Raw genomic sequence first — 22,311 nt, forward strand, 5'->3', positions numbered from 1 at the left:
AGACGTTCTTTGATAAATTCTCCTTCACCAAATGACTTAGAATGCTTAGCGATTTTTTCTCTTACCACAAAGCTGGCTTTGACAATGCTGTGGTGCTGTGTTCTTTGCTTGTTGAACATTTGCTGCTGGGTATCCAACTTCTTCTTCAACTTCTGTATTTCATCTTTTTGTAGTTGTCCATCAATTTTTGGGTGATCCGCATGTCTCGAAGTAAAGTGTCTCTTAAAGTTGTATTCTTTGTTGACGGATACAGATTTGTTGCACAGCAAACGTACAGGCAAACCTTTATTCAGAATAAAATAATAATCCTCCATCCAGTTGTCTTGAAATTGACGATTCTCTGCATCTACTTTTCTTTTTTTTGCAATAACCCCTGACATTGTCCCAAATTTATAAGCGATATTCAGAACTGTCAAACAAAACTGTCTTCTACACCACAGGCACTGAACAGAACACAACATAACATCAATGCAGGCACTGAACAAAGCACAACACCAATGCAAGTACCAAACTGACATGTTGTAACACGTTCACAAACGTCACTAGTCAAAGTGAGAAAGAGACCTTGGTTGGAGAAAACATAGTGTGTTTTGTGCAAGTCATATGACGTCAACTTAATGTGAGTTAGTAGAACACACCATGTTTTCTCCCACCGTGAATCAGACAAACTTCGCTGAAATAGATTAGGGCCGGATTCGGCCTGCCCATATGTGCTCTACAACATCTGCTCTAATTCTCTTCATTCTTCCCAACTTTGCATAATTGGCAAACAGCTACACATCTCCAGATTAAGCAGTCCCAATGTCATTACAAGTTAAACAACAATGATCCCAAACCAGATCCTTGTGGCACTCCACAAGTAACCTTTCTCTTTTGGGATATCCCCCCCCCCCCCCCACACACACATACATAACCTGGTGATACCTATCTGATAGCCAATCAACTATTCAACTCACTAGTCTGTTATCTAATCCCATCTGTTTCGATTTAGCTACCAGCTTGTTATGTGGCATTTTTCAAAGGCCTTTGAAAAATCCAAGTACATCAGTATACATGCATCTCCTTTAACAAGTGAACTGGTCACCTTCTTGTAATATGTAAGCAGATTGCTAAAACATGACCTCTCCCAAACAAACCCATGCTGGCCATCATAAAGAATATTGCTATTATCAAACCACTTCTTAATCCTAGTCCTCATCAACTTCTCTAACACCTTAACAAAAATCCCAGGCACACAGATTTGCTATAATTTGTAATTACGGTCATTCCCCCCCCCCCCCATCCTCTCACCCTTGTGAAGCAGAACAATTTTTCCCCACCTTCCATTTCTCTGGGACTCGCCTTGTTGCAAAAACTGATGTTAAACAGGCGTGCCAAATGTGCAATTAATTCTCTAGAACATTCCTTCAAGACATGTGGCAATACACTGTTATGTCCTACTGCCTCATTAACATCAAGCTTCCCTAATTCCTCATATACATCCTGTTCATTCACCATCAGTCCCTGCTCCACCATACCTTCTGCACTTTAGATTTGCATGATGTCATCCCCATTAGGACAAACATTGATAAACAGCTCATTAAATACTTCAACTATATCCTCTGAACTGGCTACCAATCTGTCAGTGTCACCAACTAGCATCGTTCTTCCACAGTCATTTTTTCTTATTATTGACACATATCAAAAGAACTCACCAGGACTTTTCCTAGCTTGACTCGCTAATTTGTTCTCATACTGCATTTTTGCTGTCTTTACTGACTGAATCACCTTCCTAGCTTCCTCTTTGTACTCTTTATGCAACTGATTATTACCAACATCCATCTTACTTTGCCTCCTTCTTCAAGATTTCACACTTCATACATCCATTTTACTGCTATCTTATTTAGCTTTGTTCCTCCGTAGCTCAGTCAGTATAGACAAAGCCCTTTGGTTGAAAAAACTTGGGTTCGATTTCCATCCATGACGTGAAGAACCTTGACCAGATAAAGGTTCACCTTTCGAGTAAAGGTGAATTAGCCGGTCTCATATGGAGATAGAGGGTTTTTTCACCTGGAACCTTGGGTTTTTCATCCCTCAGAACAAGCAAACCGGCCCTGTGAACACACACGGATTACAGTCATGAACACTTACGACAATACCTGGAAGAGATAGGGTCCTCACCACATGTCGTTATGCCTGTAGTTAACCTTGAGTCACATCATGGTAGTCAACCTCCTAGATAGGAGACGGCACATAAATAAAATATAAAATTGATAGTTTCTCTCAACATCCTCCAAGGGAATACTAAGAAATCCACAGAACTTTTATTATGTATATTAAAAGCACTCTGAATATGCAGCAAAGATTTTGAAGAAACTGAATCTCATACCTTCTCCAAAAAACAAATAGTCACCATTGCTACTACCTGGTGTTTACTAGGTTCCCTGTTCTTGCAATTTGTCTTATTTTGGTCAAATAGGAAGATCAGTAAAAAACATATTTCAGAACACCAGTGTCATATCCAGCTTTTCAAGCCTCATAAAACAGGTTTGGGTCAAGGGTCAACATGTATTGAGAGCATTAGTCATGGGATCTAATGGGATAATACAAAATTTTTGCATAACTATACTTTTAAATCTGAATGTTTAGTCAAAGTGTTACTCTGTTGGCCAAACTTAAGTTGTAATGGCTGCCTTTCTATTCCAAAGCTTGGGAAATTGTTATCCTCAACTGTATTAAATAATCACTCACTGACTCTCTCTCTCACTCACACTCACACACACACACACACACACACACACACACACACACAGTTGAGTGCATATAACCTTTTTATAACTAGATGACCTTCACTTGCTGAAGGTTATCAAAAATGAGGTATACACTGCCTACAGTTGCATTCACAAATTCAAGGTGTCTGAAATGCTATGTAAACCCCCCCCCCCACAAACACACACCCAGTGCAATAAAAATAAAGGACTCATTACATCAAATCTGGGTGTTCTTTTAAAATACATCACAATCATATGAACCTAGGATATGATGGACATCATGCTTTTCCTCACCATAAGACTGTATATGTATGACATTAACATGAGCATATAATTGTTTGAACTAATTATCTGTTTATTCCTATACCACTGATTTCTCCTGAAGAAGCACATTAAAAAGTATGTGAATCCAGTAGAGTGAAGAATTAATAAACACTGATTTTTTTTAATTTATGTAGTTTAATTATTTCAATGTGGTTAATATCAGCAATATCCTTTGACATAAATTTAACTTGATTATTTTTCTAGTATTTATAAATAATGGAAAAATATGGTTGCCATTTCTGCTTTAAGGCAAAAGAAAAACTCAATCAAAGTTGAGGAACTATACAATATGCTGTGATACTATATGAAATAACAGAGATGTTTATTTATGTTCGTCGCCTGCTTAGAAGAATGGTTAAGGAGAATAAAGGAATAGTATGACATGCAACAATAGTTTGAGAGCTACAGTAAAAGCCATATATAGTTGTCTACCATTCTTTAATTTCTAAGTGAGTATATAACAGATGCAATAATAACTTTTTTTTTATTATACATGACTATAGTGATCATGTGATTTTGTTTGCTCAATTATATAAAAAAAAAATGACTAGAAGTTTGGTTCATTAACCTAAGTAGGTCAAAATTAATATTCTTTAAATATGACCTATATTTATTACAGTGCAATGTTTAATGGATATGATTAATAACCAGCAATGGTACAGCACATGTTAATGATGGTGTACAAATGACCTGACTGCCTTTGATCATGATGCAGTTATGTTTCCCACTACAGGGAGGTCTAAAATTAAGTAAAATTTGATCTTCCAGTCTGTACAAAATCAAACATCAATCACCAAGATTTGACTTGGTGCTCTAATTTGATGTTAGTGAGCTACATCAAAACTGTAAAAATTCTTACTTGAAAGAAGTCCAAATGGTCCAATGTCTGAGCCATGGTTTCCTTAGGGAAGGAAGAAGTAAACTAAGTATAATTGTACAAATCTTATTAGAACAATTTGACAAAACTTATATTAGCACTACCTAGATAGAATAACTGAAAGGAAGCCCTAACATGATTCAGAAAACTGAAACTTGCCCCCATTAAATGAAGATAATAACATTAACAGCAATTATAAATGCTAGCAAGTGCTGAATTTGTGGGACATTAAATTAAAGGGAAAAAACAAGATGGAAACATTTTATCTAATATCTGAAATTTGAGCTAATTGAATAAATAATAAGGCTGTCTACATGTTATTTGCATACTTTGTTTATTTCTCTCTCTCTCTCTCTCTCACACACACACACACACACACACAAAATGGCATATTGTTTTCAGAATATAACAATCATTTCATTCATGATGCCATCCAATAAACTATGTGTGGAATTATGCTGAGAAAACTTTTCATATATGATGAAAATTTTACACTGCTATTATTAACTTATTTAAAAAAAAAAAATGCTGCATATATAAAGGAAGTATCATAATAGGTTCCATAGGCAAACTTTTTATTTTAAACATAGTCTTAAGAGATGGATATTGAAAGTTTCTTCATTTGTTTATACTATAAATTAGAGATGCTAAGAAATTATATCCATGGTTTAAACCTTTATCCAAGTGTAAGCAAACAAAGTTTGCAGGTGGAGTATAAAGAGGCTAATGGCTTCACATTAATTGCCTTAGTATCCCATAATGCAAAGCACACATCCTTCTAGGCCTATCGATAGATAACACGCACCCCCAACATTTTCATCACTCCTTTTGCTGTATAGATAATGCGCATGCACCAAATAGTGGTAGAGTTAGGAAGTACAGACAGAGGATGGAAGAATTCTTTAAAAGCATGCGATGCTAGTAGCAATGGTCGATTTTTTAATTCAAAATTTTACAATTTTCACATTATTGGGGAGCACTGTAACAAATAACTCTGCATCGTTCTCTTGTAACTAGTTGAAGTTATAAGAAAATTGTTGAAGAGAAACAATTTTCAAAGAAAGACTGTTCTAAAAGATTGTGATTCCTAAGATATTATTATTACTGCTAATGATAAAGGTTGGATAAATTCCGAGGTTATGAAATTTTGGTTGGAGAATGTGTGGCAGAAGAGAAAAATGGCATTTTTCAACCCAAAATCTTTGTTAGTGTTGGATTCGTATAGGGCACAGACGACAGCAGAAGTTAAAACAATTGTAAGTATTCCAAATTGGCTGTCATTGATTATGAAGCTGAAGAAATACCAAACGAAATTTTTAATGCAATTGATTCTTTCAATATTGAGTCTGATGAAGAATTTTTTGGATTTGAATAGTATAGTGTTCAATAAATATTAAGTAATATTTCTATCTTAGTTTTGTTATTACATTTGATTTACCTCTCATACCTTTCAAATGTATACCGTGCATGTTATTTTTAACGAATTTAGACTTTTTCTGTATAGATAATGTGTGCGTTATCTATCGAAAAATACGGTATATAATGCTATAAGGACCACTTCCCATACTGCTATACATTATGGAAAGTGGTCATTCCCATAATGCATGGCATTATACAAGCCCAAAAATGGGGGTGTACATTGCATTATGGGAAGAGCCGCTACCCAGATTGGTTTCGACCTTTATTGAGGTACTCTTAAAGTGCAGGGAAACATCTCCAAAAATTCTGAGTGGACTATAAGATCACTCTAAATCTCACTAAGTGACTCTAAAGGATCACTACTAAACTCATTACTCCTGACCTGAATCACCCCCCCCCCCCAAAAAAAACAAAAAGAAACTTAGTGACAGGCAAAAACCCCGCACCAACCTGAACTGCTTTACTCTCCGGGAAGCAAGCAAGAGAAACATTATTAAATATAATCAGACCCAGAAGAGACACCAAGGTTAAAGTAATGCAGAAGTCATACACTTCCCATATATAAAGGTTTATCACCTTATTAAGTTACTCTGGATTAGAGATAGATACTGAAAGTTTTTTCACTTGGTTGTAACTATAAATTAAAGATACCAAAAAAAATATATTCTCATCTTTAATGGCCACTTCCCATAACACATAGCATTATACATGTTCGAAAGGGGGGGGGGGGTGCTTTGCATTATGGGATACTAAGGCAATTGATGTGTAGACATTAGCCTCTATATACAAATAGCCAAGTTGCATGTACAACTTGGCTACTTGTAAGCTTCACATGCAAGCTTTGTTTGATTACACTTGGATAAAGGATTAAACCAAGAATATAATTTCTTGTCATCGTTAATAAAGTTTTAAGATTCACCTATCACCTTAAAATAGAGAATGTTCTTATTTATAAAATGAATACTGTTAAATTATTTTATATGAATAAAGGAATTTAGGCAATTAAGAAATTTACTGGAAATCTTTAATTTGTTCTTTATAAAAACCACAGGGCTGCTTTAATTATTTTATTTTTCACAACAAATAAATGTATAAGTGAAAAAAAGTTTTTATTTTACACTTTGTTAAGTACACCAGCATTTAAACTAGATTTCACAGAACTATAATTATTATTCAAGCTGAATAATTTCAGCTAAAATAATAACTGTAGGCATCTGAATGGTAAGGATATAATTTTGTAGGAAACAATTCTTTAATTAGCTATTTCATGAATTATATTAATAAGATTTAAAGATAAAAATTGCTTACTTACCACTGATAATTCATAATACTTCTGTGAAGTAAATTTAGCCATGGAATGACTTCACATTCTGTTGCTTTTGGGGGGGGGACGGTAGTAATAACGCGCATGTAAATTTCATAATATGCTGAAGCCTGAGGTGAGTGCTATAAATATGTTTTTTGAAATGTAGTGTCATATGGTGAGCTGTTGTATAACTTCTCCCTTTATCAATGAACTTTTGAAGTGAGTTTTTATACTAAAAGCTCTCTGGAGTCCAAATATGAAATTTAATATTTCAAAGTGAATAATCAAACACAAGTAATTCTTTTCTGTTAAGTTTGTAGATATGGGGGGAAAAGTAATTTACTTGTTTTGAAGAAGAGACTGAAAGTATACCTTTTCTCCAATTAATACAATATGTGATTATGCAGTAAACAACAACAACAAAAAAAAAAAAAAACACTCTTGATTTACTGAACATATTTGTTTATAATACAGATTTAATAAGTGCAAACTGCAAAAGGGAAAACTGCTATATAATAATAGAACATGCAAAAATTTATATCAAAAATCAGAATGTTTCTGATAATAAAGAATTTTAAATATTCCATTGGATGGGGAATTTATTATCAATGAAATATCTTATAAACAATTTTATTTTTAATTTATAATAGCCTTTTAAGTACTGAAGTTTTTTTAAAGCTGGTGGCAGCTAATCCTTAGTGGAGAAATCATTAACTACATAATCATTACTCTTGTTACCTAGTTTGCAAGATTTTTCTTGTTTTTCATTCCCTGTTTGGTAAGACAAAATATTTTATAATATGGCAAATTATTTGAATTAGCTTTATCTGATGATACTGATAAAATAATTCCCACTGTGGTCACTTTTGTTGCAATATAACAAATTTATTTTTAAAGAGATAATTAACATATCAGCAGTTTACAAGCTAACAAAATTCTTTGCAATGTGGTGTTCTTAAATTAGAATTCTACAATCTGTGTAAAAAAAAAAAGATGACATAAGAGCAGCTTGAGATCATTGTTTTTCATCTAACATTTAAGGTTCTAATTTGCAAGTCAAGTTTCTGAATAAGATAGCACAACCTCCCCATCTGCTTTGTCAATAATATTTCTAATGAGTTTTTAAAATAAGTGTTTTGCCTCAAATGATTATTCCTATAATACTCTTATACAAACCAAAATCTGCATACCTAGAATTATTTGTTACCTGGATATATTGATGTTATATAATCTTTTAAAAAAAAGTAAGAATGCATATATAAGTAATAATTACAGACATACCAAAAAATGTTTATTCAATGATTTTAAAGTTCCAAAAACTTCAATACTGATAAAAACACATGGTGACATATATAAAATTTTACATAAAAAAAGCATAAGAAATATTATTTAGATCGACTCTAGAAGTTAGTTAGAGTGGTCTTGATTTAAAGTAATTTGATATTTGTAGCATAAGCCCAAAACAGCTCAACCAATTAATGTAATATAATCTGAATTCAAGATCAGAAATAAAAATTCTGAATGCATTTCAGATAACAGAAATAAGCACAAATATATTCTTTGACTTACACAGACATTTGTAAGAAATGAAAAGGAATGGACAGAGTCTAGTGGGAGGGATAACGTTGGTACTATTCTTGCTTATGGAGAAAAGTTATAATCATCTTCATGACAAATGGTATATATATATATATAAGTATAAATGTTTGTGCAGAAGTCATTCATCAGTGCTGCAGCTGGTTTAATGAGTACTTGTTGGCTCTTGAATTTATTCTTGTGCAGCAAAGTACTTTTGTTTCATTTTATCTACGAGAGATTCTCAAGGACAGGTCTACCAATGTCTCTGATTTGCTGTATACTTTAGATTTTTTTTTTTTATTTGAAAAAACTCATTTTTAATGATTATAAGATAGCTTGCAACTGTATAGGATCTTGTAGATGCTTGGGCAGAAAGAGTATGGAGAGAGAGAATATGGCTGGACTCAGAGAAGCAATAGTAGATGCTAGTTTCCTAATGGTTATAAAGATTATTAATGCTGCATTTAGCAGCAATCTTATAATAATAGTATGACAAACTCAACAATAAGATGGGTTTCAGTGTTCGGCATTCAGTGAATTCCCTTAGAAATCTTCCATAAAACAGTTAACTAGTATTAACTGTTTTATGCCTACGCAAGAGGCTGAGGGGGGGGGGGATGAGAGTCATCAGCATTGTCTATACACACACTTTTTTTTCTTTTAATTATGTGAATCCACTTACAAAAGGTTGTACACCTACCATACATTACCACCATGGGGTGAGCTAATGATTAGACAATGCAGATACTTTGCTCTAGAGATCAAACATGGAACTTGCTCAAACTGCTTCAAGTCTTCATATTAAGCAAGGTGATGAAATTCATCTACCATTTCCATCTAAAACATAGTTTATGCCATGTAAAACTGCCAGATAAAGTTACTAATTCAAATATTCAATTTTTATATTAACAATTTTATTTTTGAGTATCATTAAGAAGTACATTAATAAACAAAATTTCATACTGAATGTGGCTACAACATCTGTTTATAATAAATTTAGTTTAATCCTTTATCCTATAGCTTCAGGACTGAGGTAAGGTGGTACATCTCTTGGCAACTCAGAGCAAAGGTGGACCAAGCTCTCATCACTCCTTGTCTCAGTATCTCCCATAATGCAAAGCACATCTCCTTGCGGATATGCATACTGCTATGCAATTAAGGGATGGGCCACTACCAGGCCGGTTTCGATCTCGTCAGTGGGAGGCAGACCAGAGTGGTGATACTAAGGCAGAAGCAGTGGAGAGGTCATATTTACCTATACGAGTTGCCAACCTGTGTACCACCTTATTATTAAATTACTCTGGATTTAGAGAAAGATGTTGGAAGTCTATTTTGCACTTGGTTAGACTATAATAAATTTAATTTAATCCTTTATCCAAGTGTAAGCAAACAAAGTTTGAGCCTGAAAATATCTTCAGAACTGAGGTAAGGTGGTACATCTCTTGGCAACTCAAAGCAAAGGTGGACCAAGCTCTCATCACTCCTTGTCTCAGTATCTCCCATAATGCAAAGCACATCTCCTTGCGGATATGTATACTGCTATGCATTGAGGGAAGGGCCACTACCTAGCTTGGTCCACCTTTGCTCCGAGTTGCCAAGACCACCTTACCTCAGTCCTGAAGATATTTTCAGGCACAAGCTGCTTATACTTGGATAAAAGATTAAACTAAATTTATTATAGTTTAACCAAGTGCAAAATAAACTTCCAACAACATCTCTTTCTTTTAGGTGCATGTTTATTTATTTGTTATTATTTTTTATGTAATCTTCTGGCTCACGTGTTAAATACATTCTTAATTCACCAAAATAGCTAGCATCCTAGAATCAGGTTTGCAATCAGAAAAGAAAATAATAATAAGCCACTGTTCCCTAAACACCTGTGTCTCTAAAAACTGAAATAGACTTCTCTTTCTGGAGAAAACCCATAAAAAACAATACATAATTTTTATCCTATCATAGAGTAAGAACTAAATGAAAAACTACTTAACCTTACTAGAAAAAATTGCTTTCTAATAGTGTAATCCACATAAAACCAAAAACAATTTCTCACAAACTGAGACCACAGTAATGTCATTGCAATCCACACACATATGAAGACTCTCAAAGCAAATTTTCAAAATCTACAGCCAAACTGTAATCTTCATGCCATTAAGAAATTACTAACATCCCATATTCTGCTGTTGGCACATTTAGACATCACTCCCCCCAATGAAACATCTCTTTCATTTTGTCTTTAACACTCATTTTCTGATCAAGTCATTATAGAGCAATAAGACTAAGATTTAGTTATCATATTAAATATGTTTGTATTGTAAACTGTGTGATTTTAAAAAAAAAACTAATTATAAGATGTTTCTGTTGCTCAGCTGATAATGATGATGTCTATTAGTTGGAAAGAACTGGGTCTGAGTCTCGATCTAAGACACGAAGAACTTTTATAAGGGCTTTTCAATTGAAGGTGAGTTAGCTAGTCTCTTAGAGGTAGGAAGGTTTTGTTCATAGAAACTTGGCCTGCAATACAAACTGGCCTAAAAATACATGCAATTTACAAAGATTGTGCAGAAATGATTAACTACCCTATCATGGAACTTGATTATCCATGAAGAGCCAAGTTATTTGACCATGACAGGCCACTGAGTTTAACTCAGAAAAGGAAAATGAAATGGAAAGCTATAACATAATATAGGATGGTGCATGATTGGAACGGATTGCCATTGGATGTTGTGTGTGCAAGCAGTATGTGACTTCCCTCAATGAGTCCCAGACGCTCTTATTATTATTTTTTTTTTCACATTTGACGTCCGCAGACGACGTATGGTCACTGCTGTACCTCACAAGGTTTTGGCAATGATGTCTTCTGCTAGAATAAGTGGTTCGTAGCAGATTCCCTTTTCACACAAAGTTTGTAGGATAATCACAAACAACCATGCCCATGGTGGGATTCGAGCCCACGGCCTCTTGGCTGGAGAGTGGACATTCTAACCACTCAGCCAACCAGGCTGGCAGGTCTCTCTTAATAATAATAATATGATGATGAACTCAAATTGGAATTCAGAATAACTAGAAACATAATTCCTTGTAGGTGTAGTATGTACCATTCAAAGGTCTGCTGCATCGATATACTGTGCAGAGTAAATCACATTTATATGTAGTGTTGCAGTGACAAAGTGGAGACCTATAAGCTAGGTAAGTCAACTACCAACAGTGCAGGCAACCTTCCATTGATCACTGTGAGGAAGTAACAGGGTTGAAAATAGAAAGAATGGAAAGCTCCATAACTGTAGTGTCATGCTGGATCGACAGTGTGTCTGGAATGTCTGTGTGCTTTGTCCCCAGAAGGTATCATATATAAGTTTAGGAATTCTGTTCTAGCCAGTATCACACTTTTTCTAATATTGAACTCTTGGTGAATTTTGGTATGAGATTGCCTTCCATTTCTGCTCTCTTCTTCTGACTGCTGTCTGCAATTTGCAACCAGTCAAGAACTCTGGGAATTACTAACATTCATTAACTAATGAACCTGTGAATTTCTACATGAAAGTTTAAAATGCTTATTGTTGCTTAAAGTAATGTGGAGGTCAACTTCCTCTTCACTTTTGGTGTGGTATGTAACAATACTTAGGTGGGCTGGTTACTATTATGATTCAATCTTCTTAACTAATTATAATATCTAATTTGTTGAACTGAACTACCTATTCAGGAGCAGTGGGACTTGAGAGAGAGATTGTGTGTGTGGTGAAAAGAGAGATGGAAATCTTCAAATAATCAAATGGAGTATTCAAAGACAACAGTTCCTGACAGATTAATCGAAGTTAGCAGTTCGCAATTGTATTTGTGGTAATGTTCATTGATAAATATTCATCTCTTTTAGTTTTTCATTTAAATTCAGTTGATGTATAGTTTTTTTTTTTTGTTAAACGTAACCAACTCTCTTATGGAGGAACAGCAATGGATAACAATGGACCAAGACTGAATAACATTGGAATATATATGAGAAAAAGTCAGTAAGCTACAAACAAAAGCAACACAAATGAATTGGAAATGGTTTTAAGCAAGCATCACTAGGTAGTAGCATAGTTCAGGATGATGATGACAGTACATGTAGTAGATGTGCATGTTTTGTAGATGTTTTCAAGTCAATGATGACTATTTTCAAGGATAGTACAACTGTAAACATGCTGGCTGGAAAGCTTATGCTAAGTCTTTTGGATTTCCAGGGTGTACAGAAAGAATTTTATGCTACTGGTTTTGAAGAAGTGATAAAGCAATAAGACAAGTGTATAAATGTTGAAGGGGATTGTGTTGAGAAATAAATGTTTTTCCAAGGTTTGTAAATTTCACTTGTTTTATTTTTTATAACCATTGGTAACTTACTGACTTTACCTCATACGCCCGTGTGTGTGTGTGTGTGTGTATTAAGAGCTAGATAAACATACATTACAAGAATAGCACATGATTAAGTTATGCTACTTTTGAAAGAATAAGTAACATTTTATGCTTTAACAGAAATAAGGTTTACATACTTGAGCTAACTAGCCAGACGTGCCTTAGGATTAATACCAAATATAGAATTACAGTATTAATTTAGGATGAATTTAGAACTGTAGAATGTGATATCAGGGTATAACAGATTGAAAAGACAAATTTGTGACAGCAGGGAGAAATAAAAAAAAAAGGTGCAACATAATCAGATATTATGCAGGTTGAGGCATCACCCAGTTCTACAAAACTCTGCTGCTGCTGTAGTTTGGGAACCAGGATAAACAGCTTAACCAGACTACTGAAAACAACCTCATAAGAACTGAAGAGAGGCACAGTCAACATAAGGAGCATCAGCAAAGAAGATTAAACAATATACAAGAGGAAAAGTCAGTATAAGTAAGTTACAAACAAAAGCAGAACAAAGGAATTAGAAATTAATGGATTTCTGTAAGTATCACTAGGTAGCATCACAGTCTTGATGATAACAATACATGTAATAGATGTGCATGTTTTGTAGCTATTTTCAGCAGTTGGTGAGTGTGCTCAAGGAGTGTACAACTGTAAAGGTGGTGGAAAGCTTATGCTTACAGTCTTTTGGGATTCCCAGGGAGTACAACTGGCAGAATTCAGAAGTGAATGCCACACTGTGCTGTGAAATTTTATTGAAGCATTCAGATGCAATTCATCTGAATTGCAATACAAAGTGGAGTAGCAGAGAAATTAGAGAATACTGTGTTTGAAAGTTGAAATAATTGGTGTTACTGAGACTGAGAAAAAAAACAAGTGAGCTGCTTCAATATAATAAGACAATTCACACAGTATGGATTAGAGATAAGAACACCACAGTACGCAAGAGTAAAAACGAAGATAAATTCTTGAATGGAGGTCAATTTCAATTAGAGTAATATAAGAGCATTTTATGACACAATTGAAAGTTCTAATAAGTAGGTTTTTTTTTTTTTTTTTTTTTTTTTTTGAGAGAGAAAAGGCAGATATAAAAAAAATGCTGGTTCTTGTTGAAAATCTAATTATTTATTGTTAAAGAGAAGGAAACAAATCTCTCTCACATACAGAAATATTTTGGGAAAATTTGGAGAAAAGAACACAGTAAAGAATAAAAAGCACATATTAGATTTCTGCTCAACACAGACTCAATACTAATAACACGTTTCAACATAAAAATGTGCATTTATTCACATAGATGGAGTTCATACCAAATAAAAAAAGTCATATTGATTGTGTCCCTATTCATATTATTGTATTCAGACTGATCTAGGATAAAAGAGTGCACAGGTGATCATCATCAAATTCCTGACATATACCCTAAAGGGGTGTACAGGATATGTAAGTACTACATGAAAAAAATTACATGATTACTAACTTCCTATCTACAATTTTCCTCCAAATCAGTCTGTTACTTGTCAAGACTCCAACCTTATCAGATCTTATACTTCTATTGTCTAAGGCACTTTGTACCGTATCAATCCACCTATATCATGGTCTTCCTCTGGGTCGTTTTGCTGATAAACCTGGCAGAGAACACTTGTTTTGCTAATCTTTCTTCACCCATTCTGTTTAAGTGACCATACCACCTGAGATTAGCTCTGCTAACGCATTCCTGGATGTTGACAATGTCAAGTTCTTTCCTAATATCCTCGTTTTTAATATGATATTGCCATCGATGTCATCTGTTCAAGCCTATAATCTTTCTCAGGACTCTCATATCTGCGGTCTCTAGTCTTTGGTCAAGTGTTTTACTTCTGACCCAGCTCTCAGAACCATAAGTTAAAACTGGTTTGAACACCGTCTTGTATACAGCTAATTTAGTGTTCCGACAAATTTCTCTCTTATTCCATATGAATTTATTCAATTGACTTCCTAGCATACCAGCTTTGCTGATTCTGTTGTCTATTTCTATATTTAATTTACCATCTTCAGTAAAAATCGTGCCTAAGTAGCTGAAATGTTTCACTTGTTCCACAGGTTCTCCATTCACAACACAGTTGACATTTTCAATGATTCTGCCGATTTTCATCGTCTTTGTCTTTTTATTGCTGACCTTCACACTATATCTATTACAACAGCTATTCAACTTAGTCAGAGAATCTTGCAGACTTGTAGCGGATTTATTTAGAAGTATAACATCATCCGCATTAAGCAAACAGCTGACATTAACATCTGCTCCAAATTTGATATCAGGTTTAATACCACTTTCCTTCATAATGTGATCCATATAGATAATGAATAACAGAGGGGATAATGTATCTCACCAGATTTAACATTGAACCATCTTCCTGTACTTCCTTCAATTCTAACTGCTGACTTACAACTCAAATAAAGACTAAGTATTGCTTGATATAATGCCCCAATGACACCATATAACTGCAGCATATTGAATAGCTTCTCTCTTGGCACCTTGTCATATGCCTTTTCCAAATCGACAAAACTTAAATACAGATCTGTTATATTCCCTTCCAATTTCAAATCACTTCCAATTTCAAATCCTCTGTACACTCTGGTGTCCTGCACCAGGGAGAAAACATCACTATCAACAATAACATAGTCAATGAGACTTTTCTTATTCCTTGCCTCTTCTCTCCATGTGAATTTGTGCACATTTTTATGTTGGAACATGGTGTTAGTAATAACCAGTCCATGTCCTGAGCAGAAATCCAACAGATATTTGCCATTATTATTAGCTTTGCTCTTTTCTCCAAATTTTCCCAAAATATTTTTGTATGTCTGACAATCATTTCCTACTCTGCTATTTAGATCCTCGACAAGGACCAACTTTTCCTTTTTCATGGCGTCAGTTGCTTTTTCTAAAGCCTCAAAAAATTCCTCCACTTCTACCTTAGTAGAACCTTCTGTGGGACCATAGGCACAAATAAGTCTCATTGTCCAGTTCCCCATTCTCATATTTGCCCACATTACTCTACTTGAGACTGACTGCCATTCAAGAAGATTAGCCTCGTATTTTGTGTTGAATACTATGGCTACTCCTTCTTTTCCTTGATTGTCATTGCCTGAATATAACATTTTGTTTTTATTGCTAAGAAAGATCTCACCAGTTTTTGTCTTTTTTGTTTCAGTCACCCCTATTATGTCGATCTGGTACTTATCTAATTCCTCAGCTAGCTCCATTTCTTTGCCATTCAGGCTTCTTATGTTGATAGTACCGATCTTTAACTCTGGTGATGTTGGGGTTTGTTTTCATATTTGTTCCAGTAGCTGACTTTTCGCCCTGGTTCCCTGGCGAAAACAACAGGGGCCTTGTTTAACCCGGCAATGCCCCAGCCGGCATGAAATTTTGTTATGTCGTACCATCATTTTTTATTTTGATTTAACCAATAAGCATACAATTTGGTCAGCTAAATCCCAAATTGCCAGCCCATCCTCGTTCGTTCAGTATCCAAGTAGATACCCAACAGGCTGCACCACGAGAAGGTGAGGAGTGGACATTAGGTCAGAAGCCCTGGTCGGTTCTCTGCATTCCTTTAAAGGCTATATGGAGGTCTCTTCTCAGTTATACAGCTTTGACCCTTAAGCATTCCTGACACAGGTGCACAGTTGATTTGAAACATAAATAACCACTACTCAGTCCTAAGCAGGCTAAGAACAAAAAATGTGAACTAATGTTTAGAAAACAGTTCTAGGATATGAACTGTAAATTCAAATATACAAATATTATAGGAGAAAATCTAAATATGTATGGAAACAAGACTCAAACTTTAAAGAGTGAATACAAAAAAACTGAAGAAAACATTGACTGATTAAAAAAAAAAAAAAAAAAAAAAAAAAAAAAAAAAAAAAAAAAACCTGATATAAGCAATCTCTGACTAGTAAGTCAATATGTGCTATTAGGAAAGGGGGAAAAAAAATTAAAAAATATATACAGGGTGTTCGGGATAAATTTGACATATTTATAATTAATTATATTTTTCCGTAAGTTACATGTATTAACACACACTTCTCTTCATTTAAAAGTTTGGACCCTTCTTCATTCATATACAAGATGTCAGAAAGGATGGATAGCTGGAACCCACCTGAATCATGGAAGAGAATAACTTGTATCATGATGATTCGTGCCCGCCATCAAAATAAGGATATTATGACTGCTGCCCAATGCTCCCTGAATACAGTAAAAACAATCAGGCATGAACTAGAGACTTGCAATGGTGACTACGAGGATGTAGCAAGAAGAAAGATCCCTAGCAGACGATCTGATTGCGTTCGTACAGCAGAATTCCTCGCAAATCTGCAGGAACAGGTGTTGAAGAACCCTGGCATTGGAATTCGGGCTTTGTTCGTGGAGTTGCTAACTGTAGTCAAGCCCTGGATAACAAGGGTAGCCAATGGTAGGCCGTATGTATGGCAGCAGGATTCGGCCCCTTGCCACACCTCTGGGAAAAGTCAAAAATGGTTGTCTGAAAATTTCTACGACTTCACCAGTCCAAATGTTTGGCCTCCAAACTCCCCAGACCTTAACCCCATGGATTATTTTGTATGGGGCGCAATTGAAAAAGACACCAATCGCACTTCCAGTAATACAAAAGCCCAGTTAATGGATAAAATTAAAACAGTTTTTGCAGCCCTTCCCAGGGAGACTGTAGCATCAGCTTGTTCGAGGTTCCGAAGCAGAATTGAAGCTGTGATCGATGCTAATGGTGGTTATTTTGAGTAAATCTTGTTGATAGTATTGTAATTAACTCTGCCTGTAATGTTTTTTTGTCAATTCATTAAATTTAATAGATACAAAGAAGATTTTCTTTTTCCTTACGAAACTGTCAAATTTATCCCGAACACCCTGTATATATAAAAATCAGCTAATGCCTTTTATCCTCATTATAAGAGAGTAGATGATGCCGTTTTAGCCCTATCTAACTTTTGGAGACTGAGTGGGATTCGAGTTCAGTAATTAAGTGGCATGCAATGAAGAGATGACTCAACAAGTGCTACAATCTCATGGTCCCTAATCATAACACAATATATTTTTAATGTCGGAAATAGCATGGTTCTACAGTCAATTTTCTTGAATTTACAGGACGAAAAACTTGCTTGCCCGTGACAGAGATTGACTAACCAGTTGAAAAAGTCTTAGAAAATTTTCCTCTAGTCGCCGACTAGATTTGAAACCAAGTCTTCCTTCATGTAATTAAGCACCATGGTGTGCAAACACTACATCCACTGAGCTAAACAGGCTAATGACATATATATATATATATATACTGCAGCAAATTTATGCATATAGTTATTGTAACATGTAAAATAAAGGCTTAGATGTTGGTGGATATTCGTAGCAATGCTTCATGGTATAAACATCACCAGAAAATAATTAATTTATTGAACTTACTAATATTTCACTGGATATCTACTCTCCAATCAACAGGCTGTGGGTTCAAATCCAACTATGGGCATGGATGTTTGTGATTATCTTTAGGTGGGAGATAAATTTTATTGTCTGATGTGAGACTACCCTCTGCTTATTGGAGATCTGAAGTTTGAAAAAATTCCATGTTTGGTTTCCAGACTATGTAAAAAATAATTAAAAATACAAAAAAAATTATAAAATTAATAATAAAAAACATAACTCACTCACAGTACCGATCTACTATGGGCTAACAATCTTTCGTGGATGGGAATCTCTCTCTCTCTCTCTCTCACACACAAAATCAAATTGCAACTGAAAAGGAACCTAATGTCCTATGAAGTTGTCCTTTAAGGACTGGAGAAAAATGAAGTTAATTCAATAAGGCAGACTAAATTAGTCTTATAATGACACTCTCTCTCTCCCCTAGATCTTTGGCAAATTAAAGAAGCCAAAATTATTGAAGTTAGGGAGTGTTTCATAGCCAATGCTGATTCCAAAAATTGTCTCTCAGACCTACAGTAACTTCTACATAGCATAGCCATATTCTTCCATTTTAATCCAGTGTTAAGGAATATTCACAGCATGGTTTGTCAGTCCTAACTTATTATACAATGACTGCAGATGTAGTTTTATGTTCTTCAAGGCAAGGCAGATGATGTTAACACATCTATCAATTTCTCCAAAGTAGACTAAGTTGCAGGTACAAGGAACTTTATACACTCCAGGATGCAGAACAGAATTTGGCTATGACCTGTAGTTGCAGCTATTCGTTAGAAGAGTGTTGCAAAAATTACCTGAGTTCAATGTCAAGAGCTGTGTCATTCGAACAAATGGTCTTGGCTCTATATGTGTTTTGGAGATGCTGTACTGTTGGGATGGGTGATATGACCGCTTATGTGCAGTTTCCTATCAACAGAAAAGGATAACGAGTCATTTTGTAGCCATGAAACTAGTATGTCTAGAAAGAAAAGACACACACTAGAAGAAGAAGAAAGAAACTAACACAGTTGTTAGTTTCTTCATCTACAGTGAGCTGTATTTTTGGATGATGGCTGTATAACAATCCAAAAAAATTACATCAATATAATGTAAATGTATGCAGAGTGATATAAAGAATATAGAAAGATGACGTGATGTTAAAGGCATAAGGCAGGCTATATGTTATCTCCACTATTATTTATAATCTATATTGATCACATCATTAAAGAAAGTGGTATTAAACCTAATATTCAAATCATACATATTAAGCTTACCTGCTTGACATTATGTGCATATGACATTACTATGTTAAATAAACCTGCTACAGTATTCAGGAATCATTAGGCATTAGCTAAATAACATAATCGGTATGATAAATCTGATATGAAAAACTAGAAACAAAAAGACTTGTTGTTAGTTATGAAATTAGAAAGGAAAGAAACCAGAAAACATCAACTGTTCTCAGTAAAAGGTTATATACAGTAATCCCTCGATTAATGCGCCCCCGATTAGTGTGTCATTTTTTTTTCGATATCGAAATTCAATTAGTGCACCTCTAAAATTCGATCAGTGCGCCTCTATACATCTTAAAAATAAATGTTACAGATTTTAAAAATTTTCTATCTATACATTTTTATGGCTAACTATTTTAAAAAATCACTCACCAGAATGAAATAATTTAGTTACCGATTTAAAACATTTTACACAGTTATTTTTAATGGCATACTACACTACTTCCATGTACAATATATTTACTATGTTCCATATTTTTACAGCCAAAATTTATGTTGTCTGCTATAGTACGCCCACAGATTCGAGACCCTTCGACACTTCTGCGCATATCACAAAAAGAAGAATCCGATAATAGGGTAATCAATCAGTCTTCTGGGATGAGTTATTTATTATTACACGTCAGAAAATTAACTTCTCTTTTATGATCATTGTGGTTTTTAAAGTGGTAACTATTTTGCTTGTATAACAGTTGGGAAATTTTATCTATAAAGCACATGCTTTCGCATGTTGGCGACCAATTCGTATGTCCTTCATTTCTTTCAATGATAACATCCAAGAGTTAATTAAATCTCATTCTGAAGAATTGAGTGATTCTGACCTGCTAAATTTAGATGAGCAGCAGGAAGATCCTGAAGAATATGAAGAAAATTTAACCATTGATAGTCAGCCAAAAGAGATTTCATAGAAACAATTTGAAAATATTTTTCGTTCAATCGAAGTTTTTAAGCAGCAATACTTAGAGGCTGACCCGTATGAAGAGAGAAGCAGTAAAATTTGGAGAAGAGCAGAAGAGACAATAGAGCCATATCGTCAGTTGTATGAAAAAAAGAAACAAAATGCCAGCCAAACTACATTAGTTCAATTCTTTGTTAAGAAGTAGAATAATAAAATTTATATTCTGAATATGTTTTATTGTCTTTCAGTTTCATGGTTTTCCTTTAACTAGGCCCTCAGACATATCTTAATTCTTTTATAAAAAAATTAAGGTTCAAAAAAGTAATTTGAGGAACGAATTATACTTTTTTCCATAAGTTATTATATTCAATTAGTGCGCCTGTTTTAAAGAACGCATTAGGCGCACTAATCGAGGGATTGCTGTATTTGCTGTTTACAATTATTTAGTTAAGGTAGCAAGTCAAAGATGAGAATAAATATCAGAATAAGTAAAGCTGATATAGTAGATCAGCTGAAAAATTTATATAGCACAAGAAAGAAATCAGCCAACAACAGCTATATATTAGACAGTGCTGAAATCAATTTTTAACATATGAGTTTGGAGAACTGTAAGTTAGAAATAACATGAGTGATCAAAGATTGAAGATCAGAGACATAAGTTCTGAGGAAAATTAATGGGAGGTGAACAGATAAGATTAATAGCAAAAACATATTAAAAACAATATCAGAAAAGAATTCTGACATTATTAATATTTAAGAATGTATAAGCTAACCTAAGGTAAGATGGTAGTTATTTAAAACAAACTGAGAGATCAAAGATTAACTGAACAAGTATTTCAAGAAAAAAATAACAGAAAAAAAGACCTCAAGGAAGATCATGCAGTCAAACTACCTCAGAGAACTAAGATGTAACAGCTAATCAAATCAAAACATACAGAGATCCATGGAATAAAAGACTAATTTGGAAAAATGTTGTTGAATGGAAACTAGTCATGAAATTTGCATGTAGCAGTGACAATATTATTATAGGTAAGCATTAAAAAATCCGGTTCCTTCAGATCTCCGGCATGGATTTCGGAGCGCGCAATTTCAAATTTACCGCATTGGTGTGCCACTGTTTTCTGTTTATGTTTTGATGGCACTGTAGTCGATAAGCATTGCGATAACCTGCTTATTCCTTTTCATTTTATCATTTATTTGCTGCTGTATAGCCCCATTATGGATTCAGCAAAGAAAAAAGGTGGCATAAAACATAAACATCGTGCATTGTTGATCGCAGAGAGAGTGGAAGTGATAAAAAAACTTGATAGTGGCATGTCTGTGTGAACCATTGGTGAAACATATGACATTGGCTCTTCTAAGAAGCTAGCTAGGAAGCAGCAGTGGTGTCCACACTTGATTATCCACTGCCATTAACTTCAAGTCAACCGGATGGCTGTCACCACCATCAACATTTTATTAATTAAAATTCTGAGGAACTATTTTATTCAGTTGAACTAAAATTCTGTAGAACCGTTATATTTAGTTGGTGAACATTAAAATTTCATAAGCTTTGCATCATCATCATCATCAAATTCCTGCCATGTACCCTCAAGGGGTGTACAGGATATGATAGTACTACATGAAAAAAATTACATTATTAATTTCCTATCTACAATTTTCCTCCAAATCAGTCTGTTACTTGTCAAGACTCCAACATTATCAGATCTTATATTTCTATTGTCTAAGGCACTTTGTACCGTATCAATCCACCTATATCTTGGTCTTCCTCTGGGTAGTTTTGCTGCCAACCTGGCAGAGAACACTTGTTTTGCTAATCTTTCCTTGCCCATTCTGTTTAAGTGATCATACCACCTGAGATTAGCTCTGCTAACGCATTCCTGCATGCTGACAATGTCAAGTTCTTTCCTAATATCCTCGTTTTTAATATGATATTGCTATTAATGCCATCTATTCACACCTATAATCTTTCTCAGGACTCTCATATCTGTAGTCTCTAGTCTTTGGTCAAGTGTTTTACTTCTGACCCAGCTCTCAG

General features: G+C 34.5%; 1 protein-coding gene across 7 annotated transcripts in view; it reads right to left on the bottom strand.

The window, feature by feature from the left end:
- The window catches only part of LOC150098829 (PHD finger protein 14), a 570,499-nt gene that overhangs the window by 316,671 nt on the left and 231,517 nt on the right, over nucleotides 1-22,311 (bottom strand). For 6 of the 7 annotated variants that reach the window (XR_016549471.1, XM_090404762.1, XM_090404763.1 and 3 more), the window contains exon 13: nucleotides 3,934-3,975. The exons of the other annotated variant lie outside the window; for it this stretch is intronic. Coding sequence is in view for 5 of the 6 variants with exons in the window: in XM_090404762.1 (XP_090260888.1) it covers nucleotides 3,934-3,975 (42 nt within the window). In the remaining variant the exon portion in view is untranslated. The remainder of the gene's footprint in view (nucleotides 1-3,933; nucleotides 3,976-22,311) is intronic. 7 annotated transcript variants of the gene reach the window in all.

The sequence above is a fragment of the Typopeltis vanoorti genome, chromosome 15 (genome assembly GCF_054136105.1).
Source record: "Typopeltis vanoorti isolate ZY-2024b chromosome 15, IOZ_Tvanoo_1.0, whole genome shotgun sequence".
Taxonomy (NCBI): domain Eukaryota; kingdom Metazoa; phylum Arthropoda; class Arachnida; order Uropygi; family Thelyphonidae; genus Typopeltis; species Typopeltis vanoorti.